The 24,075-nt window shown below is 40.3% G+C and overlaps 2 protein-coding genes across 2 annotated transcripts in view; both read right to left on the bottom strand.

Annotated features, from left to right (window-relative positions):
- Nucleotides 1-220: 220 nt before the first annotated feature.
- Nucleotides 221-18,773, bottom strand: LOC103358361 (carnitine O-palmitoyltransferase 1, liver isoform). Its single transcript, XM_008283290.1, has 19 exons — nt 18,672-18,773; nt 14,549-14,713; nt 12,765-12,904; nt 11,849-12,020; nt 10,895-10,996; nt 10,472-10,609; nt 10,180-10,257; nt 8,604-8,711; nt 8,036-8,123; nt 6,191-6,386; nt 5,919-6,107; nt 5,701-5,806; nt 5,500-5,616; nt 4,847-5,011; nt 3,954-4,082; nt 3,594-3,749; nt 3,372-3,485; nt 2,543-2,635; nt 221-1,563 (listed from the first exon to the last, which is right to left on the bottom strand). The coding sequence occupies exons 2-19, from the start codon at nt 14,687-14,689 to the stop codon at nt 1,438-1,440; spliced, it is 2,358 nt and encodes a 785-aa protein (XP_008281512.1). The 5' UTR covers nt 14,690-14,713; nt 18,672-18,773; the 3' UTR covers nt 221-1,437.
- A 2,976-nt stretch (nt 18,774-21,749) lies between these two features.
- Nucleotides 21,750-24,075, bottom strand: part of brsk1a (BR serine/threonine kinase 1a) — a 13,904-nt gene continuing 11,578 nt past the window's right edge. Inside the window, exon 19 of the mRNA XM_008283289.1 lies at nt 21,750-23,570. Within this exon, the coding sequence (XP_008281511.1) occupies nt 23,371-23,570 (200 nt within the window). The 3' untranslated portion in view covers nt 21,750-23,370. The remainder of the gene's footprint in view (nt 23,571-24,075) is intronic.

Below are 24,075 nucleotides of genomic sequence, written 5' to 3'. Positions count from 1 at the left end.
TTAAAAAATGAGCAAAACTAATATTCACATTAAGTAAACTAGAGCATATGACTTCTCCAAACTGATCACAGTAGAAGTGCTTTTTGGGTAATGTAGGTTCCAGAACATGTAGAAGAAAATTCAAAAATCAGTTTCAGCCTTTTTAAACAGTTTAACAATTTTATGAACGCTCTGGAGGACACTTTCGAGGCAATAGAAAGAAAGCCACACTTGAGGCTTGTTTTCTTTAAGAATGTCTTTATGTTCCCTCTTAATATCGCATTAAAAAGGCTCACAATAGCAATATAATGAGACAAGCTGATCTGATCTGGAGTGACAACAAAAGAAGGCAGTAACCAGTGGAGAATGAAAGAACTCCGTGTCACTGTATCACACTGAACATCTAAACCACATCTGTCCTGCAGCGCTGCTTGTGACTGTATAATCGCACATGTTCATAAATACAGCTTGCATTGTTGTAGTGTTTGTTTAACACAGTGGTAAGAATAAAAAGAAAATAAACTGTTTTATGGCAGTGAAATAACTGGAGTTTGTGAGAATACAGTTTTTAACTCATTGAATGTGAAATGCCTACTGACCACTTAAAGGAAAACTGACCAACAGTATTTGTATGTAGTTTGAATATGTTTGAAAAAAAAACCGTAGTGGGTAAGTTGGCACTGAATATAATACCTGTCAGACAGGAATGGAATTGAGTCATGTAATTTCACTGCATATATAAACAGCTGACTCTCAGCACAGCATTACAATCATGTATGTAAAAAGCAGATTTATACATATTGAGTAAACACTGAGAAGTCCCAGACTTCCAAGATTTTAAAATACCCGGTGTCACTGTTACAGCAATGTTGCATTCAGATGGTAGAAAATGAAATCCTCTCCAAAGTCCTGCATGTTTTCACTATAGCTGATGCTCTGACAATCAAGACACTTCCAACTGCAATTTCTAAACAAATCCAACAACAGTGGCACAAAGAGTGGCTTCCTCAATCGTCTCAAAACATACTGCACTTGAAATTGTATTAAATTATTCCCTGCAGTAAGGTGACGTTAGGATTTTCTACCCTAACGCTGACTGGTGCAATGCATACAGAGCGTTTTTTCTAATAATCAAATTCAAACAATAGTTCAAAATCTCACAACAATGACTTTTTTATATAAAGGATTATATTTTTCAAATGATTTGATTGTTAAAACTAAACCCATAAACCCACTTCTTCGTCCTTCCACACACCCATCACACAGCTAATATAAACACACGAATACAGATGCATATCAGTAAAAATATCACCCTCCATTGCGATCAGTTTTCCCATGGAGCTCGCTTTTGAATACCCTGCTTGGCATGAGGAACAAACACCTGCCTACCTCACTTTAAAATGTAACTTATATGTTGGCACACCTTCCCTTCAGCATCCTTGTCCTTGGATTAAGAATCTACTGGTCTTTCTTGACTTCGGGTCGACTCTCTTCTGTTTTGCTGGGCTCTTTTTGGTTGGGGCCCAGCAGATGTATGAGGTCATGCAGGGCTTTTCTGATCTGATCACCAAACTTGTGGGCGTCCTTGAAGAGAGACACAAAATAGAGAATGAAGAGATGCATATGTCAGAAAGGAAAAAATAAAAAAATATTTTACAAAATTCCTTTCAGAACATTTCTGTCATCACTCACTTTTATGTGATCTGCTCTCATTAGTCTAAATAATAGCAGAGAGAGCATTCAAATAGCCTTGTCCCCTCAGGGTATCAAGTGGGTTACTGTTGTCATGGTTGATTGAATTATAAAACTCTCAAGTGATGGATTATTATCACTGATCATTACTGGATTCAAATATCCAAAATCTTCACAGGCTTATTTTTAAAATTATACTACTCTTGTCTTCCTCTCAGAAAACCAAAGGAATAATAACCATTATACTTTAAAACATACTTAAAAGGGATCTTTTAATTTTAGAATGCTATGTTTAGGTTCACCGCTTTACTTTACAAAAGGGAAGTGAAAGTGTTACAGCACCCTCTTCAAAGCCACCAGATTGTGTTTGCAGATAGCAGGACTTACTAATACTCTGTTGTGTCACTTTGATGTTTTAACATTTTAGTTCCAGCCCAAACTAACCTGTTAAGACACCAAATAACAGTAACACAAGTAAACTAAACGATCGGGGCAGCGTTACACAGCGACTCCTGTTTGATTGCAGTAAATTTACTGGTGGTAAAGCTGTGAAAATATTCTAAAAACTAATTCTTATGTGACTAAAATAGATTTTATTGTTGACCCCGTCTCCAGCAGTTCACTGCTTAGCTTCTGTGCCAGTACGTTTGCCTGTTTCTCCAAACTGGGGGTGTACCAATAGAGATCTACTGGAAGTAATACACTGACTATGGATAAGGACCTTACACAACCTCATTTCAAATAAATCAAATCATCCCTTTATTTACTAGAAATACATATATTTTGTTAACCACAGATTTTAAAAAGTAAAATGTGTGGCTGGGAAGTTGTAAAACACTCTTTACTTATGCAGCGTAAAACAGCTACTCACAGTGTCTGGACATGAGTGTTTGCACGAGATGTGAAAGTTAATCATGTTCTCTCCCAAAATGTAGTAGGACACCCCATAACCATCATCAGCCACCTGAGAAAGACACAGAGACACAATATTTATAATCTTGGCTGCCTAATGAATAACAGAAACACCTGTGTTGTATGTGTTAGAAATATCCATCTATCCATTATCTATACACCGCTTAATCCTCACTAGGGTCGTGGGGGGCTGGAGTCTATCCCAGCTGACTCAGGGTGAAGGCAGGGGACACCCTGGACAGGTCACCAGTCTATCACAGGGCTACACTTAGAGACAGACAACCAAGCACACTCACATTCACACCTACGGACAATTTAGAATCACCAATTAACCTCAACATGTTTTTGGACTGTGGGAGGAAGCTGGAGAACCCGGAGAGAACCCACGCTGTAAATTCCACACAGAGTTGTCCTGGGGTACTCACCTGGACACGAACCGGCGACCTTCTAGCTGCGAGGCGACAGTGCTAACCACCGAGCCGCCTTGCAGCCCTGTTAGAAATATCTATTTTTTTAAATATTACAAAAACTTTAGCGCATAGACTTTTACAGAGTGGAATAAATAATGGAACTGTGCTCAGCCATCAAGATGGGAGGCCTCTAATTGAAACAGAGTGTTCACTCATGTAACAGCAGCTGTGATTGTATTCATAAAATAAAGTGTAACTACAAGAAAACAAAGGCATATAGTACAATGTAGAAATGTAAGCTTATTTCCTGTTTCCATCTTAGCTACAAGTTCAACACTTATATAACTCTGTGTCTGAAACATCGGGGTTAATACTGACTGGTCCAAAGCCCCCTCCACAGGAGATGTACTCTGGGTGGTTGACCATGTCAAACAGCTCCACCTGCTGGACTGGAGTCTGGCTTGTCGACAGCCTCCACGGCTCAGACAGCACCTGAAACACCCACAAGACATGACATCAGTTTGCTAAGGTCACTGTCCTACTGAAGAGATAAATGCTCATTCTGAACTGGACACTCTGATATGAATAAAGTGACAAAACCTCTTTCAAGAAAGGAGACTCCACTCCGAGGTATTTGGACACCACGTAGAGGCAGAAGAGGTGTCTGTCGATGCCACCTCCAGTCATAGCCATGCGGTACAGCTGCTGGTGCTTTTCTGACGCTGCACGGAACAAACGTCTGCACACATCTGCTGCCTGGTGGAGAATGGCACGAGTGGTGTGACTGCTCGGCGTAGCGCGAGTTAAAAATATGTGTGATGTGTTTGAGGAATACAGCAATCAGACATCAACATTTGTAATGTGGCAGTAATCCTGAAGTAATCTTGTTTTGAGTTTATACTAAGTACACCTTCCAAATTGTGCTGAAGTGCTGCACAAAAATTGCGTCCACGTTCTCACCTCTCCACCCTCCAGCGCTCGGACAAAGGCACTACTCTCATTGGTGCAGGAGCGAACAGTCTCGGTCCTGCCCTCCCTGAACAGACGGGTCATGGAGGCTTCGTATGTCAAACAGAAAGTCCTCCGTTCCTGGAAGGCAAAAAATAAAAACAAAAAATGACACTGACAGATTATATTGAACCCATGTCCAAATTTAATATCATTCTGTCGCATGTAGTCTGCCTGTGTACGACATGTGTAAGTCATGTTTAACCCCTGAAAACCAGCGAGCGGTTTCAAAAAGCATGTTATATCTTTAAAAATTGCCAAAGTGACAACCATTTATCAGAGCCAGAAAGTGTAAAAACAGAAGAACCAGCAGATTTTCAATTTCCCGGAGGCATTTAAACTACTGATCTGTGATGTGCCATTCACTCAGGCAGCTTAACCAAAGTTATTCTGAATCGTGATATTTCATCAAAATCATTTTATCCTACATGTTGCAAAAAAAAAAAAAAAAAGCTTGCTCAAACCAGATTATGTAAAAACTAAAAGTTCTTTGCTCTGTGAGTTAGCTGCAAGCTACAGCTATCAACTAACATTTTTTTCCAAGTTGTCATCTCGTTGTGTGCACGATGTTGTTTAATAAATAATCAAAGAAAAAAATCTCTTGTTTTTTTCATCTTATATGATTTATGGCATTATGACTCACTTAGACTCATAAAACACATTCTTGAGTTCTAGCCATGGTTGTCTTGTTTTCAAAAAAGGTGCAGGACTTTTTGTTGTAATGAAAACTGAGCCCACAGTGAGTAGAAATGTGACGGGGGGAAAAAAAAAGCGTCTCAACTGTTCAGGGTTCAGGGGGCTAAATGCAGTCATCATACATCCGTTCTACTTCAGTGAGATCTTACCCTGTAGTAAGCCAACTGAAGAGCCATCTGAACGAAGGCATCTGGACTGACTCGACACCTCTTGACCTTCCCTTTGCCGAAGTCTCGGAAGGAGAAAACATGGAAGTCCACGTCATCAGCGAGGGCCTGGGCCACTGCCAGAGACTGAGAGATCTGCTCCTCACACTGAGACAAACACAGAGAAACAGCCAACATCAACAGGGCTGAGATAACTCTAACCACTGCATAGTGGTTTCAAAGAAAAAAGCCCCACTGACATACATCAGATAATGAGTCACCTTTTACTATGCATTTTTACACTTTATATAACTATGAAAATGTAGCACTCATATCACTCAGCTACAGTCTTGTTTTTTTTTTTCAGAACAGCCTGTCATAGTGCATGCAACATTAACTCTAACAAAAATATATATTGAACTCCCTTTAAACCTGAACATGCTCTTACATTTTGGTTTGTGGACAGAATAATCAACCAAGTACATTCTGACCTTTGCAAAGAGTCCCGTCAAAGTGGTAACTCCTACACTTGTCACAAGAATTCCTTTAACTATTCTAGGTTTGACAGCTACAAAATTACTTGGAAAGGAAAACGCTTGTACATCTTGCTTGCTGCCATGTTTGTGAGGACAGTGATGTTTGAATGGATAACTAACTTCTGGAGGGATTTCCCAATTCAGCTTCTGTGGTCGGGGCAGTGATGAATCCACATCTCCTTTGCAGTGACCCTCAGCGTTGTAGCCGAGCTGGAAGCTGTCGGTGGCCAGCGTGTACTGGAAACACACAGCAGTGATAAGTGATCTTCTCAGACTCAGGTGAAAACACTGTGCAGTCGACTTGTCTGTCATGTTCCTTACCTCCCATAAGTGTGCCAACACTGGTGCATCAGCCCATGAGTGCTCTGCATTTATACCGTTCTTTCCATTCTTGTAGTAAACAACTGTGAAGGACTTATCAAACCACCTGTATGGCAATGACAGAACAAGGTCGGAGAAATTTGAACAACTCAACAGCATAGCAAGAATAGCTAGCTACTTAACTGCATGTTCACAAGACTAATTAAGTGTAAAATTACCTGTCGTAACATTTGCCATGCAACAAGGACTTGGCATAGCGATCTAAACTAGTTGCTGGCTCATCTCCCATCATGCCCTGTTCGTCATCATCCAGGGTCACAAAAAAGGCGGCTCTCTCAATGCAGTCCAGAGAGCGTTTATTGATCCCACTGCTGAAATACTGCGTCCTGGCTTTAGCCCATGGTATTCTGGAGAATGACGACATTACATTAGTGATGCAGTGTGTTATGTGGTCAATCTGATTTAAACACGAGTGCCTCATCAAACTGACCTGTCTCCAGCGGTTAGGGCTCCGAGTTTGGCCTCTCCTTTGGAAGGAGGTGAGGAGTCATCGAGGATCCTCTGAATCTGGAATTCAATCTCCCTTGGAGACAGAAGTCTGCCGGCCTGGTACACCTTGAGACGAAAGTAGCGACCTCTGTGGTACACCACTACGTAGTCACTGTCCTGCCAGTGTTGCACAGTGTCTTTGCACATAAAATGAAGGGAGAAAAATGGCAGATGGTAAAGTGTAAATATTTTACCAATGAAGTCAAAGGAATAATTTGGTGTGCAACTTAGAGAAGATAACGAAGGTGCTACAAAAGACTCTGTCAAGTAAATGCCAATACATCAGACATGATAGACTTATTCTATACGTCTTATTGTTCATTTTTAGCACTGAATATATTCAAAAGTGCATCTGCAACATGCACTTGTGTGTTGATAAAATGACATAATGAATGCAGAAGTAAACATTACAAATAAACATCTTTTAAATAAATCCAAGCGGCATGTAACATTTCGTGAACAGAAATCTGTTTGTGTGAAAACATAAACCTTCCTTTACGTAAAAATGTACACAGTAAAGAAACAACAATTTCGAACACACAGTAAGATTCCTGAGATATTTTCACAAAATCCGACACACCTCTTTGACCAATTCAGGACCTGTTGCCAGAATAAAAAAAGAAGGCGTTATGTGGGGTTTGATGGGAGTGATGTCGCCTTTGGTATCTCATTCTGCTCTATAAATCATCTCAAGAAGGCTACAAAGCTGAATGATTATGGTCACATCCATATGCAAATGCCTGACACATTAGACTCAATTTGCTTAATTTGGATGAACTGTACAAAAAAAACAACTATTCAACACAACTCCATTGAATAGTTTTGTGTTGAACCAGCTTAACCTCACCTGTGACAGTGACGGGATATTTAACAAATGCAGAAATGGAGACACATAGTAGGATGTTTGAGTAAAGATCAGTGCTGCAGTATTGACAGCAGGAATGCAGATTGCTCTTCTGTCATTGTGATCTCTAATTTGAAATTATTCTCGACATATTAGCTGATTAGCATTATAGAAAAGGAAGAGGAACTGTATTTGAGACAGTGGTTTTAATTCCTTCTTATGCACAATAAAGACCTGAAGCACATTTCTTATCATACTGGCCTAAAACTAGATTTGGGCTGGTTGTGTAAGAATATAAATACTACCTGTTAGTGTTCCAGGGATTCGACAAGTGTCAAACATCCGCTCAAACTGATAGGAACAGCAAGGAACTGCAGACCTCAACAACCACTGAGTGGGAAAAAGAAGGATGGGCCCGTGCAAAAACAAAATACAGGAAAGAGAGAAGGAAATATAAAGGACGATTGAAAATAAATACAGGAGTGTTGGGATAAAACAGAAAAGGGACAAAAGAAGAGAAGAAGGAAGAAGATGAGAAAACAAAACGTGTGGGCAGAAGAAAATAGACATTAGTTAAACACAGACCCTTTTCCAGAAACCTAGACAGACCTGAGACGAGACCAGAAGGCGAGAGGAGACAGATGAGAGATGGCAGGATGAGCTGTACAGCAGACACACTGTGACTCAGTGAATCACAGACGCCTCGCTTGAACCACACACACACACACAGCTCTCACTTTCGCACAATTTTGTATTCGACACTTAAACTCTGGAGGGTTCAGACACCTTCAGTATGCCTCATCATCACTGACGGAGTAGCATGGCAGCATCGCTCACTATGAAGGCAGAAACTGGGGCGTTTAACTGCTCATGTACACTATCATCCACCATACGTCTGCACTGTGTGTGTCTACGTGTGTGTGTACAAGTCAGTCTCTTTACCGGTCTCCTCTCCAGGAATGCGTGTGGTGTTGAATATCCTCTCACACTGAGCTGCACACAGAGGAATGGAAGTGCCGGGTATACGACTCTGGGAAACGGAGAGGAGAAGGCGAGGGCGTAGGGAAGAGAATGGAAGAGGGGCGGCGGACGAAATGTAGAGTCAAGCAAAAAAAAAAGAAAAGGGGTGGGGGGGGGATTTTTTTTTAAGAGAGTGAGAGGAAAAGAGGATGGTAAATGAAGCAAGGAGAGATTGAAAAGAGTGCAAAAGGAAGGGGGGAGAGATGAGGATGGTATGAGAACACAAGGGCAATGTCTTCACAAATACATGATAATGAATGAACATGCTGTCAAGACACACAAACATGGATGGATGGATGTCACACAGTCAAATCACCACACATACTGATGGCCTCATACATCCACTGTAATATAGAAATGATCTAGCAGTAATATAATACACTGAGGTCCCACATTGAAATATTCCAACATCTCAAACTGTGAGACATCTGATTAACGGCTCGTCTGTTGCCAATAATGAAGCAGGGGTTTGACTTGTGGCTCAACTCACAGGCTTGAGCTCTTCTTTGTTGAGTTTGCGACGGTACAGGAAGAATGCATGGATGCTGTTGCCTGCCCTGGCTGCCTGGATGGGTGTTGGAGTCACGTATAAGAAGTCCTGGGGAGAGAACAGCAGATACAAGAAGTCAGACGGAGTATACACACAAGTGATTATCCTCCAAACACAATGTTCACAATGAGTACGTCTGGGATTAAAAAGGTCACAGGTTCCTTGAAGAGGTTTACAGTAGAAACACTGATCTCTTGCTACTATGCTCTGATCAAAATACAGAGAAGTGAGGCACATATGACAAAGGCATTACCATTATGAACAGGTTAGACTAGGATTTGTAATAGAACAGAATAGAATGGAAATACTTCATTAATCCCCAAGGGGAAATGTGGTTGTTACAGCACAAAGAGTAAAGATACCACCACCATGAACACTGATAAATAAGCAAAAATACACAAAAAGAAAATATAAAATGCAAAATGTACAATAAGTGTATGATGGTTAAGTAGAAAAGCCGTGTGCGAAGCGTGTTGGTTGTTTTGTGGTTTCAGGGTTATATTGGGTTTAACAACAATGATAGATGAAACATGTCTACACACAAAGGCCTACATTTGAATCAAGAGAGAAGGCCTGTGATTGATATCAGGGGTCAACCAATATGTGTTTCTCAGCTACTTTGTAACAGCTAGATTATCTTAAATTGACCTACTTTGCAGTTTAAATGGACCTCAACTTAAACAAAAATCAATTTACATTCAGTTATGAAACAAAACAAGGTCCTCATGTCAGTTTCTGAACCATCTCTCTCCCTGCCTTGCCCTCCAGGTATCAGTGCCATCTGTACCTTCTGACACAGGGTTGATGTGCGCGCTAGCTTTTGGGAAAACCCAATGACAGTATGAAGGGAAACCCCATAGAGCTGATATTTGTAAGTCACTATATTTTAGATACTCTACAGCTGCAATTAGTGCAGAGTTATTAGATCTAATGGAAGGAGCCAAAATATAACCTTGTCACTGTTTGATTCATGAAGCCAGAGAGTTGTAAAAATGTATACATTGTTGAAGATGTATGTCGTGAGTTTGAAAGTTACCCGATGACACTAAAGAGTGAATGAACCAGGGCTGTCGAGTCCAACTGAACCTCTGCCAAAAAGGCCTACAAAATGTGACACTGCTAATTTGTCACAACAAAGCTGCAAGGACTGATGCTTGACAATGTGGCCCTACATTTTCCAGTAGTTGCAGTTAACAGAAAAGCAGAAAATCAGTGTGAACTTGGTAGCTCCTAAATGTATATGAGGAGCTGTATGAATAGTGTTGTTGACATAAACTGACAGTAACAAAGAATCCCTGTCTTAGACTAGCAAACACAAACACATAATTATATCCACTATCGCCCCTTCCTCTGACAAACAAACCTCACAAATCCTTAAATACCTCAGAGACCATATAATTAAAGCTAATTCAGTTGTATGTCTAACATAATAATGATAGCTAATCCAAAGAGACAACTACACCCTGTTAGATCTGAAATCTTTTAGAGGAAAATAAAGACAGAAAGATTTTCATACCATGCCATAGTAGTTACTGTTGACCATGATTGGGCTTCGTCCTCGTAGATAAACATACTCCTCCCACCAGTCGCTAACCTGAAACATACAGAAAAACAGCTTGGTGAGAAAACTAATATAGCAGCCAAGTGGCAATCGCATCAATCACATATTCACACGGGATAAATAATTCAAAGCACAAAACCTCGCAAAGATATACATTGTTAATGGAATTTTAGATTTTCTTTCAATCGCCAGGCTTTGGCCATTTAAGCAGCTGCACTTAACCAGGCCATTGTGTCTAACCACTTACGTAGTTTGCGGCCCAGAGAGCTTTGAGCTTGAGGTACCACTGCAGGCGGTTCCCGAGACTGCTCTCGAACTCTGCAGCCAGCTTGGTCATGCGTTCATACTCTGTATCATCCATGAGTGGGCGGACTGATTCTAAGTACTAACAAAAAGAAGGAAAAAAAAAAAAAGAGATAATGCAACAAACAAAAAAGGACATTTTGTAATATGGTCAGTCTTTTATCACTACAACTTCATCCGATTCTGTTGACGGAACACCAAATCTCTTCTGTCAAATGCATCTCAATTTAGATGCCGAATGATTTTTCTAAAATTCAACTAGATAAACAACTCAAGACAATAAATGATGAATGTGAGAAAACATCCATCTGTTTTACAGTCAGTAATCTGCGTGTTGTCATTTCCTCTGCTTCATGTGACATCTCACCCTCTTGACTGTGTCCTTGACGGTGGGCACAGGCAGGTTTGGCAACGAACCCTGGTAGCTGTAGAGCAGAGGCTTCCTGCCAGAAAAGATCCGCACCAGCGCCTGGCAAAAACACATTAACATATGCACACTCAAAATGTAAAATGGAGCACATCTATAACACATGACATTTTTGGTTGATTTTTTTCATGAAGTAATATATGAAAATAATATACATCATACAAATCTGATATATTAAAAAAAAGCAAGATCTATTTGTGTTTTAACTTGGTGTGGATGTCATTTACAGTAATTTTCTTTTTCTGCATTAAAAAAAAGAAACAACATCAATAGCTTTTTAGGATTAATTCATTACTTTTGTCAGTAGGAGAAACAGACTACCTACGAACACCTCCACATTTCCACATCTCTGAACTTGCTCAACCTAATAGAGACTGCTAACTCATTGAGTGTTAGCTCAGAGTTGGCCTGAAAAAAACTGGCACTGTGTCAAAGAGGTTGTCAGTGCGATTTTATTTTGATTAAACAGTTGGCCAAAAAGTCAAGCGTAAACTTTGCAAACAGCAGTTTGCATATCACAGCTTAACAACCAAGATGGCATAGCATCTAAAAACAGGAGACCAATTCGTCTGTGTTGTATTCCTGTGCTGGGATCCCCAGTTGACATAGTTCTATTTTCAGAAAGCAAATGAATACGAGCAGGCGCTCTGATTCTATTGTTATCATTTCAGAATAAAATAATTAGTTTGAAAATATTTAATATGCTACAAAGCCTAGATTTTTATGTATGTTATTATTCATTTAGGCTAATAAGTCTAACAAGCAGAACACATTCAGTGCACTGTGACCAATTTAGTTAATCTAATAACAAGATCCAGATTTTTGTTTCTTTAGTTGACTACAACCCTTGTTAGTTAACAATGGTGCATGGAAAAGGTGAGAAAAAGCACTGACCACCCAGACTTTGGTGGTGGTGGACATCTTGCCGTGCTGCTCAAACATCCAGCGGTGGTAAGAGAGGAGCTGCTTGAGGCACAGGCGCATGGTAAAGATGAGCAAGAGCCAGAGCATGGTGCTGAAGAGCACCGCTGACAACACGGCCTGGCACTGGGTACTCATCGACTGGCTGGAAATAGTAGAGAAAAACGGAGAGTGAAGTGACAATTAAAAAAGGGCAAACAGAAGACAGCTTAGTGAAATTAGGAATCAAGGACAGTTGAACAGATTGAGACGTCGCAGTGAAGAGGGACGACAGAGATGCATCATATTAAATTACAAAAACTAACTGTTTCTAAGTGGTAAAAGTAAGCAAGTATACTTACTTAAGTACAGGACTTCAGTACGTTGTTGAGGTGCTTGCACTTGAGTATTTCCATTTTCTGCTACTTCACAACATTTCAAAGGGAAATACTGTATATTCTACTCCACATTTATCTGACACTTTTAGATTTAAGATGAAGACTAAACAAAATGGATAACATAATAAGCTTTTAAAACATAACATTTTAGATGTTTACAAGCTGTTGACTACTCCCTCTGAACTTCTCACATGGTTTTATTTCAGTAAATATCAGTCAGAATGACCAAACCACTACTTTTACGTACATACTTTACCTCCATTTTGCTGCTAATACTGAAGCACTTTTATTCAGGTGGGATTTCTCATGCAGGAGCTTTACTTGTAAATGAGTAATTTGACATTGCTGTATTGTTTCTTTTACTTAAGTAAAGGATGTGAAGACTTTTTGCTCCACTATTGCGTCGCAAGCTGTGACAAACAAAAACTAATCTGTTGGGGTGTAGCTACAGGGGTGTCCGGTGAACCTACAGATTCATTTGTTCTGTTTCTCAGAGTGATGAGATGCGTTACCTGACTGGCAGGTGCTCCTGTATCTTGGCTATGAGTCCCATGGAGGGGTCGGAGCGAGTGTACATGGTAGCCAGGATCGCTATGACCACAAAAAGCCAAGACGAAGGACTAGCAGGGTACACTCCTGTTATCACGCTGTTCTGTTAATGTGAGAGAAGAAACATTCATTTAAATGCTGTTCTTCCTGTTTACAGTCAGTACAATGACATGTACTGTGATAAAACAATAAAAGACAATAAATGACATGTAAATGCTCAATTCTAACTGTGTTATTTGCATCTAGCTCAGCACCAGACACGAGCCTCATTTGAATATGAAACGCCTCTACAGTAATATAACTGTAATTCTTAATCACATTGCCTCTGAAAGTAAATGAGTGATGGAAAGTAGAATCAAACTGACAAAGTGTGTGCCATAATGTGTGGCACTCATTATTGATTGACGGTGAAGCCCACACATTACGATGGCAAAGACCTCAGTGACAGATGATCAGTAAACAAACTGAAACAAAACATTTCAAATTACGACTAGTTTACGATTTAAAGACGACGGTTTAAAGACTACAATTAAACAGTCAAAGACGATGACTAAAAAGGTAAACTGCTTCAATGGTTTACATGAACGTTCAACATTTAAGTGTGCTAATACTCTGCTAAAGATCTATGTTTTGAAGGCTTACTGTCTACTAGGGGTGTAATGGTACACATGTTTGTTCTGTAAACAACCTGTGCATGTGTACGCAGACCTACCAGAGCTTAAAGAATCTCCACTATCATTAAAGTTTGCGGTCTGGGAACACTGCAGTTAACCACAGTGACGTTGGACAAAGACAGGTGGATCAGACAACAGCCACATGCCAGTATTTTTCAGCTGTGATGAGGTACGTAGCTGGTTCTGTGTTGAACTTACTCACTCACTGGAGACAGCATCACAATGTGAACATCAGTAGTACAAGGAGAAAAATGAGCGCTGTACAAACCCAGCTCTAATTCAGACCAGGTGAAAGCGACAGCAAACGCCATATGTGTTTTTAGAACAGCAGATACACAACCACACTGTGTTGTCGACAACGTGAGTTTTAAATACATGCTGAGGGTAATCGAGCCCCTTTACAAAGTTCCCACTCGTCTGCATTTCAGACAGCAAGTCATACAAGACCTTTAAAAGCAAACACAGCTGTCAACACCTTATCCAAAGCATCTGCTGTTAAATACAAGGACAACACAGCATTTCCTTTATCTATTTATTTATTTATTCTTTATTTGAGGAAATATTTGTTTTGATTTACTTTCAAATATTGCATTTTTAAGGTGCGTTGCAGCCAGTTGTAGCGGTATTAACAGGCAATTTTAAGAAAACACAACCATAGTCTGTTCAGTAATTCAGTGTTTAGATTAAAAAACAAGAAAGAAGCAGAATGTTGTGTAGTTCTTGTTTTCACTGCACCAAAAATGTACCAAGATATTTGTGTGCTGTTACACCCCTACTGCCTACTGACTTCAAAGGAGGCTCTGAAAGGTTTGCAGCTTGCAGATCAGCAAACTTGCAAACTGAGTAAAATGAGCAGAAAATGAAAACTAAAACCATAACATGAAGAGGCCAACAGAAAAAAGTAAAGATGCCTCAGCATTTATCTGTGGAACACATGCAGATGTTAACATGCAGAGATGAGGAAAAGCAGTGAAAACAAGGAGGAAGAAGAAAACCCTAAGCGAGGCTATGGTTATTACAGATGGTTCTGGTAGATGGGCAAGGCAAAACCAAACAAAACAGGGTGGCCATACCTTGAGTCTGATGACACGTTTCTTCCAGGAACGTACACCAGAGAGGTAGATCTCAGTGAGGGCCTGGTGGGACAGCTGCAGATCAATGCCCTCTGGGGTGACCGTGAACTGGAAGGCCACCGCCTGGTGGGCTTCTGCCATGATTACTGCGCACGATGAGGCGACCTGAAGTGGAGGCATAGCGAAAGAGAGGAAAGGTTTGCTTGAACTGGCAATTTAAAGGAGTCAGCCAACAACCTCAAGGCAAAAGAGAACAGAGTGTGCTGCAATAAAAAAGTTGCACCTAATACACATATGGGAAAAAAAACCTGTAAAAATGGAAATCATGCACAAATATTTAACATTCTTAAGTGACGGTTGCTAACATCTGAATAAACTTCTCACAGAGGACAAACATATTAAAATTTCTTGTGTGCATTTTTGACAATACAAATATGTAGGATTTGCTTACAGGCTTCACATGACTGTAAAGGACTTCCTTAAATTAACATGTTTGGTAACAAAAGCAAATAACATCGTCTGCAGGACCATGAATCTTAGCTTAACTGCTAATATAGGGTATTACTTTGACTTCCACTTCCATTTGTGGGAGAAAAACACAAAACAGTTGTGACAACACCTTGACTATGACATTTTAATATCCCCCGGGCAGATTACAACAAAGGGCGAATGGGCAGCTGTTTTCTGTACCATGAATTGACCCACTTAATAACAGGCTGCTGAGAACTGCATGTAAGCCATCAACAAGGAAAAAAAAAACATGCAAACAATAAAAAAAAAAAAAAAAGAAAAGCTTACAGCGACATCCCTTATGCTTTGTGAATTGTGATCACATTTCTTGCAGCGGCTGACGGGAGTCTGAGCCCTGAAGGTGGGAGCAAGTGCTGGGAAGGGACATACAGATGATTCATCAAACTGCTGATGATTTGCAAAAAGTGTGCGCGTATGCCTGGCAAAACACATCCATCTAATGCATAAGCATTTTTAAGAAAAGCTCAAAGGGAACACATTATTTATGATTCCTTTCAAATGCTAAGTCAGCTTGAAATTGATAGAGTTTGATGGGAAAGCGCTGAATGGCTGCTGATGTGATTGGGTCTTTTTGTTTAAGGCAATTACTGCTTCTCTTCACAAAGGGAATTGATTTTCCTCCACAAATAGGCTATGGATAATGCCCCGAGGTTTAGTCACTGTGACACTGGACTGCACCCCTGTGGAGGCTACGTCTGCTCTTATTGTGTATCTAAAAACAGCAAACACATACACACCACTTCCTCATCGTCCCCCAGGTCCCTCTGGGGCTCTGATCTTTATGTCAGATCAGACAGATAAAGCTGTGCCTGTGCCAAGGACCAAGCGTGTTAAATTCTACCCTTAGTTACTTCAGCCCTTTTCTTTCAGTGCCAACACACACACACACACACACACACCTGCTCAGTTTAGCTTTGACCACCCACACACACACGCACAATGAAAGAGCCCTCACTGTGACATGCTGGTCCCTCTAGAGGTTATTATCAAGATCGCTTTGATGATTAAATGTTTCGTGAGCCTAATCTGCACTGATAGTGGAGTAATCCTTTGCATCTCTGCAACTTTGATTCCCAATTCACTTAGAGTTTGTGTCTCTTTAGCTGTTTTATACAAAAAAAAAAAAAAAGACTGCCCCAGTGGAATCTCTGATAAAGCTACAGGTATAATTTATAAGATTAAGAGGTGAGAAAACAGTGGGCTATGAATGGCAAAGAAGAAGAAAAAAACCCTCACACAACTGTTTATTTTTTATGTGCTTGATAAAAGAAAAACACTTGTGGTCTTTGGAAATCTACCAGACAGTAAACACAGCAGATCAACAACAGCCAGTGGCTTCACAGGAGGAACTGAGGACAGAGGAAGACAGGGCTTATGTAAACTAGGTAAGAGGTAAACACAAGTGAGGAATATTGACCACTGGAGCATCAGGAGAATACATAAAGTGTGGATAAGCAGAAGAATACCCAAATCTCGGGGCTGTACGGTAGCTCACCCAGTACAGTTTACATACTAAGTCTGAATCATTTAAGTCTCTCTCTGGTCACAAAACCCCTAAAAACTCATGTCTGTGTATCAAGGTTGTTTTTTCCCATAAGTTTCCTCACAACAGGCACATGTTGAAGGCTTGAAAAATCTGTCAAGCATCTGTCTTTTGGTCTTTTTACCTCAAAGAACATAATCAGTTTCAACAGAACAACTGAATGATAAAGTAAAGAGGAAAGAGTTACTGGACAATACAGCATCGGGTGTAAAGCTCTGCCTCATCTCAGCTCAGGGAAAATGAAGCTGTTTGTTGCTGTGATGTGCACCACTCATAACAGTAAGAGTAATGTTGTTGTCTTGTCTACTGCTGTCTCTGCGTCATGTTGTCCCATGGAGACACTTAGTTTTAATCTACATTATGAAAACAAGTGAAAACATATTCATCTGGCTGTTTATTTTTTTTATTTATTTTAACTATCATGGGCTGCAAGATGGCTCGGTGGTTAGCACCGTTGCCTCGCAGCAAGAAGGTCTCCGGTTTGCGTCCCGGTGAGGACACCTAGGATCTTTCTGCGTGGAGTTTGCATGTTCTCCCGTGCAGCGTGGGTTCTCTCCGGGTTCTCCGGCTTCCGCCCACAGTCCAAAAACATGTTGAGGTTAATTGGTGATTCTAAATTGTCCGTAGGTGTGAATGTGAGTGTGCTTGGTTGTCTGTCTCTAAGTGTAGCCCACAACCCTAGTGAGGATTAAGCGGTGTATAGATGATGGATGGATGGATTTTTTTAAAATCATGCTCACACTGTTGCAGCAATCACATCATTGCAGACAGACAAATTATTTCAACATGGCTAGCACTGCACCTTATAAGTTTGAATTCACCTAAAACACTCGAATATCCAGCACAATCCGAACAGTACTACTGGCCAAGGCTGGCTGCTGAGGACTCATTTCAAGTTGATATCATTATCACAAGAAGCTCATCTGGAAAATGATTAAGCCACTGAAGTAATCCACTATGATTATCCCTTCTACCAAATACTGCTTTTAACTAATTCTCATCACTATCATTGGCTCTCTTCACGTGCAGGATTAGACTTGATTTCACAACACCAAGGGCTTTATGTTACAGTAAAGGTAATCTCTCTGACAAGCCTGACCTCCCTCCTGGGAGACAATTCACCTCTTCATCTGACTTTATGGCGCTTTGAGATCGGATGGCCTTTCATCTGGTTTACTGAAAAATGTTTACAACTTTGTTATGGACAGTTATACATTCTCCATCGCTGGAGTAATGCAAAGGTGAACCCTGGTAAGTCAACACCTCCTGAGCTTGCACAAATAAACCATCCAAATGTAGCATGCACTGTTATGCTGAGTGGTAAATCCCTTCACACCCAGACAATTCAAGTAGACGCAAAGTTTGTGTAAAACCCTGGAAGCTATCCATTGTCAGGCAGGGCCGGGCAAAGCTGTGCATGTTTCAGCCGTTCAAGGAGAAAAACTTAGCTAATGTGTAAACTCCATGTGAACATTAAGCCATGCACTGAACCTATGCTTTGACTATATAGGGCATAAGGCAGGACAAAATGTCAACAAACAGCAAATAACAGAAGAGATGACACTCGGTGCTTTGAGTCAACCCAAAACACAGAGCAGACAGGCATCTGAAAAGGGGTTGTTGCAGCTAGCCAGCACATTTTTTAAAAACCAAAAACACCAAGATATGTATTGTTTGGTCGTGAACACAAGATCAAATTTCAGCAGCAGAAGTACATGAATAATAATCATCTTCAGCTCCATGTTTGACTCGGTACCTCGACCTGTTGTTATTTTTAGCACACTAATGCTAGCTGTCACGCTACAGTTACAGTAGGTGAATGTTAATTAATGCTAACTGACGTTTAAACAAACTGGAGCAGGTCAGAAAATGAACGCTAGCTGTGCTGCTGCTGCTGCTGCTGCTGCTGCTAGTGCTGGCTAGCCCAGCGCCCAGCCCAGTGTGCGGTCGGCGACACACCAACGGCTCGTCAATGGCTCCGGCGGAGATGCGACCGTTTGTGTCTTCACGTCAACGCAACACAACACCGTCAGCAGCCCGTTAACGAACCTGTCGCTGTTGTCGACGGCGCCGAAATTTCCAGAATCCACAAAAAGCAGGAACCGACTGTGAACTTCTGACGTCGCGCAGGCTCCCGGTGTCTGCTGCTGTAGCGTCGGTGGACCCTCCTCCTCCTCCTCCTCCTCCTCTTCCTCCTCCCGACTGTACTACTGATGCTCGCATGGATGAGCTGGTGCTGCCTTCATGGACCAGCGGACATCTCAAAAACCATGCGATGGTAGTGATGCCTGAGGAGGGTATGGAACCTCTGTTAGCATCTGGGCCCAGAGGCATGGTAAATTGCCCCTCCACCATAATTCCCCTCCTGACTAATAGATATCTTAATCACAGGTCTTTTCTTAGATGCTAGTAGCTATGCTAATCTAAAAAAAAAAGAAAGAAAAAGTACTGCAATCATTTCACTGATCAAAAGGTTTCTTTGGGGAAAGCTGATGTTTACTATTTACATGAGAGTTATATGGAGGCTCATCTATTTATTTCAGTTAAAAATACATAAATAAATACAATATGTCAAAGTGTCAAAGTCTCCCAATGGATCAGTGATTTTCAAAGTCTAGCTTTGCTAAGGTTACTGCTGTGATACATGATGTACACTATCATCTGGTAAAATAGCATAAAATAAAATAGCATTAGAAGCTGTAAAATATGTATAGAAATACAATTATATTATTTAGTTATTTTATAATTAGATCATTTGTAATAGTTTTTAATTATTAAGGAGCTAATGACTCCTTTAGGATATGGAACTCCCAACTAGTCAGTCAGAACTGATGAAGCCTCTTGGATGAGAGGTGGAGCATCTTCAAGGAGCTCAAGCAAGTCCATTTGCTGTTATTAATCTATGAGAAGTCTAAAGGGTAGTTACTGGATGTAATTAGAGTTCTGTGAGAGTAGCTATCTGATGGGCTTCAATATTTTAGTTTATAGACTTCAGCAGTGACCCTTTGGCTTCGGCTCTGAATAGGAGACTTGTGATTTAAAAAAAGGTCAGGGTTGTCAGGATGGATTCCAGGAACAAAATGTAATAAAACCTTCAAAAAAATTGTGAATATTCTTTAGCCATTTAGTCTTTTTTTTTTTTTTTTTTTTTTTAGAAATGTTATGCATTGTTTTTCTGTTCTCTCTGCTGTCTTTCTCTCTCCCCTTTATCCTCACCCCAACCGCTTGAGGCAGATGATCGCCCTCCATGATCTCTTAAACGTTTTTTTTCCTGGCAATGTCACCTAAGAGGTGTTCAGAGGGAATCTTGAAATTTGTTGGGTTTCTATGATACATAACTGTGAGGTCTTTGCCCTTCTATGTGCAGTGCCTTGAAAGGACTTATGTTTAAACTGGTGCTATATCAACAGTGTATCTGTGCATAGTGTATATTTGTTTGTATTTACTTGTTGTGGGTCAGATGAGAGATCTGGCTGCTAAAAATAATTTGAAAATGGAAGATGAAATTGCTTTATTGTTTTGTTTTCTGTTTCTTCAAATAAAAGCACTTAAAGTGTAATCTTATTTAAATCACTGGCCATCCAGATTTGATCATCTAAAAAGTCTGTATCTGGATCAAGTTGATCTAATTCAGTGTTGCTTAAAGAAAGCTGGATCACCTGAACCTGGATCATCATGATCCACAACAACAGGGCCCTGAGGATAAAATGATGGATATATTTCACTTAATATATAATATACACTTTTTTTTCACATATACTTGTCATATATTTTTAATACCTTCTTTAACAAATGTGCATCATCCCTTACCTTTCTTTTCAACAGTAAAATGTCACTGAACAACTTTCCTTGTTACACCGTCATCTGTATATTCACATCACAACAAATGCTTGTGTTTAGGTAAAACCTCTTTTCAAATAAACTATCTCTAGGGCTGAAAAATGTTATCTCAAGACCAACTTACAATTTTCCTGGAGGTTTTAAATGCATCTCAGCAGGAATGAAGTGGCCTGATATGTGCAACCATGAGATGCGTTCAAGATCTCCAGAAAACCGTGACACTGGAAACTCCAGGAAATGCTGCTGTTTTTTTTAAAACCTCAATTAGGGATAATGCTCATTAATAGCTTCATGTTATTCTATTCTTTGACATTGCTGCACATAATACAAATAATACAGATGGTGATGCTATTTCAAGCGTTATGTTTTTCAGCATTGGTGCAAAAGAAACAGCCACGTCAAATGAAGAGACACCACTTTAACCCAGAAACTAAATAGACACACATATGAATTTAGGGTTTATTATTGTAACCATAACAATAAGGTGGATCTCTCTTTATTTTGACCATCAATTCAATCATAATTGTTCTTTTTATCACAGGCAATAGTTATAATAGTGCACTTTTTATATTTAAATTATGATACAGACATTTCTTTTTTTTTTTAAACACCTTATTCTACTGACCCTTATGAATGAATGGAGATTAGTTTACAATCTTAGCCAGAGTTGGGTCAATGAAAGTGAAAGGTGGCGTGAAGAGATGAAAGTGACGACGGTGAGCAATCATAAAGTGTGCATGGAGTGTGAGGCAGGCGAACGACGTCGTACAGTTTCTCTTGTGACGATGGCTACGCGACAGAGGTGAGGAGGCGGACAGACAGGTCAAAGGGACGAGGCATAAAAGCAAGAGATGAAGCGAATTTAGCAAGCATTCATTGTACGAGAAGAGAGAAATGACGTGCCTGGTTATGGTTTTGGCTGTGTTAATTCATTTAATATTACTGGGTCAGTCAAACATCTCGTGATCAGCTCAAAATGCATCCGCTTGCACAGTTTTCAGCTCGCTCCCGCTCAGTCGTCATCCACCCCGTCTCGCACACAGATTCCAGTTACCAGAGATAAGCGTGATTAAAAGAGACGTGAGATGCAGACAAAGATCAATCGGAGATGAGAGCAACTTGTCAGCACTGCTATCAAAGTCGTTCTTTTTTTTTTTTTGCGTGGAGAGAACAAAAAAAAAAAAGACAGATAATGAGAAATTAAAAAAGATGGAATTGTTATTGACACATTTCTGTAAACAAAGATAATCAAATAACTTAAATAAATACAAATAAATAATAAATAGAGTTTGAGACGTGGAGAAATACATAAATAAAGCATTCAAATAAACAACAAAAAAAAAACGTAGCACTGTGTATCTCTCTGAAAACATTCTGCACTTTTCTTGCATATTGTGCTGTATGGAAGACTGGTGATGAACATCGACTGGTCTGACAGAGTACTGGAGTAATACGCGACTGTCCGAGTTGCTACGTCTGCTTGCAGAATGGTGCGACTCTCGGTGATGAGCGTGGGTGCAGTGATGGACTACTTGGCTCGTTGGTGAACACTGAAATGAGGAGCGTGGGGTTAGGAGACTCTGCTTGCTTCCCATTTTGAAGTCCTGTTCATCAAGACACTGCAAGCCTCGTAAGTCCGGCATCATGAAAACGTCCATTGATGAATTTTCCTTTGTGTGTATGTGTGTGTTGGGTTTTTTTTTTTTTTTCTTTTTTTCCGTTGTTTTATTTTGTTATAAGTCAGTACGTGAATACTATGGCAACAGGAGACAAGCTCGACGAGAAAGGTGGTTTCTGTTTGATCCACAGGTCGGGAATGCTCTTCTCATTCAATCCAAACAGCTGTGATGAGGTTCATGGAACTATTCACGCGTAGTGTTTTTTTTGTTTTTTTCCCATATAGTAATGTTCATATTTCTGTTCAAATCAAAAAAACACTTTCCTTCAGAGCAACAAGGGTCCAATGCAAAAAAAAAAATCTCGGATGCATCGCTTCGTATTGTCTCTGAGTAAAAAGGAAATACAAAAGAATCGAAACATTGAACTTTAAATGAATGCCTGTCAGCTTCCCCTGTCCAACACCGTAGTGTTTCAGCTGCTGTTGTTACTGCGATCACTGTGCTACTGACATCCTCAAAAGAAGTATGTAAACATAAATAAAAACTAAATAAAAAAATATTTATTTCACATTCACTTACTTAGCTTACTTTGTTGGTTTTCTTTACCTCAGGAGAAGACACTGCTGGAATTCCAGGTGGTAGTTTCTCCTGAGAAAAACAGGACCTTTTGTTCGTCACCACTCACTGAGGTGGTAGCAGGTTGTTGACTCTTTAGGATGCATTTATATTTCTTTCAGTACGGACTGGTATTTGCATGTTGCTTGATAGTGATATGAGCGCACGGGTTAATTTAAAGAGTAAATCTTGAGAACCATCACAAGACTGTTGTTTCTTTTTGGTGTCAGATACTGTATTACAATGATATGGTAGACTAGCCTATCTGATCGTGTCAGCATCCTTTAGCAGGCTGATTTGCTAACTGGCATGCACATTAGCACTTCAAAAATCCTAGTTTGATCTGTGAAGCTGTATCTATGATGGATACCAAACTGCTCATTCACATATTATTATTTTTTTTTTTAATTAAAGGGTGGTTCCTTAACACTTCCTTGTTATTTAAGGGTAGGAATCCTGGTGATCCGAAAGATCAAGAGAATGTCGAGTTGGAAAAAAATGCATGGGGGGGGGCGGGGAAAGGCTCGATCCTTGCTATGGTCAAGCACCTTCAATAACTTAGTCTAGGAAGAATAGGAGTAGCTCATGGCTTGCAGGGATACTTGGAGATGAAGTTATACTGTCTTCTTTCTGGTGTAGTTCAGGCATCCTGCTGTGTGGTCTCACTTTCTATCCTACGGTTGGGACTGGGTTCCGTTGGAGGACAGCAGTCGGGTTCTCTCTTTTGCCGAGCCTCTGCGCTGCAGAACTCCCCCGCTGCCTCCTATGCCTCCGCCATCTGCTCGGTCGCCCCACTCGCACCTGTCGCCCCCACCCTCAGAGCGCCTCGAGTTTTGGCGGGTGGGGGTCCCGTGGGGCCGGCCGTTCTTCTCATCTGGGAAGGGATCAGCAGCAGAGAACAGGAAAGTCACTCTCACCGTAAACAGGCTACAGGTGTGATTGAAACGTTGGGGGTGAGCCTATAATGTAGCACTATACTTTCTTTTCTTTCTGCCAAAAAGTCAGCTGCTAAACCTGGCCACTGTAACCTTCAAAGGCATTCTTAGCAAAAACAAGTATTGTTTGAAGAGAAATCTTAATTAGATGACACAGAAATTAATGTTCCGGCACAAACCACTGCTTCAAAGACATAATAAATGGGTCAAAGAAGAAATTTAGTGTGAATATTGTCAGAGAGCTCAACACTTCAGGTGGATCTGTTCAGAGCAAAAAAATTACAGTTAGTTTCCTAATATGCAAACAAAACCCACAATAAAATATACAAATGTTTCAACTGCAGTGTAGATAGATAGATAGATAGATAGATAGATAGATAGATAGATAGATAGATAGATAGATAGATAGATAGATAGATAGATAGATAGATAGATAGATAGATA

Source organism: Stegastes partitus, unplaced genomic scaffold (genome assembly GCF_000690725.1).
Source record: "Stegastes partitus isolate 25-593 unplaced genomic scaffold, Stegastes_partitus-1.0.2 Scaffold306, whole genome shotgun sequence".
Lineage (NCBI taxonomy): Eukaryota > Metazoa > Chordata > Actinopteri > Pomacentridae > Stegastes > Stegastes partitus.
Note: the sequence above shows the minus strand (reverse complement) of the source record. Positions and strands in the feature narration are given on the sequence as shown.

What these genes read in the sequence shown, in the direction of transcription:
- LOC103358361 (XM_008283290.1), bottom strand. Translation starts at nt 14,689, where the DNA reads ATGGCAGAAGCCCACCAGGCGGTGGCCTTCCAGTTCACGGTCACCCCA. An exon ending in TCAAGGACACAGTCAAGAGG is followed by an intron (nt 10,610 to 10,894) that starts GTGAGATGTCAC and finishes TCTTTTTGTTAG; the next exon opens with TACTTAGAATCAGTCCGCCC. An exon ending in ATTGGGAAATCCCTCCAGAA is followed by an intron (nt 5,012 to 5,499) that starts GTTAGTTATCCA and finishes TGTTTGTCTCAG; the next exon opens with TGTGAGGAGCAGATCTCTCA.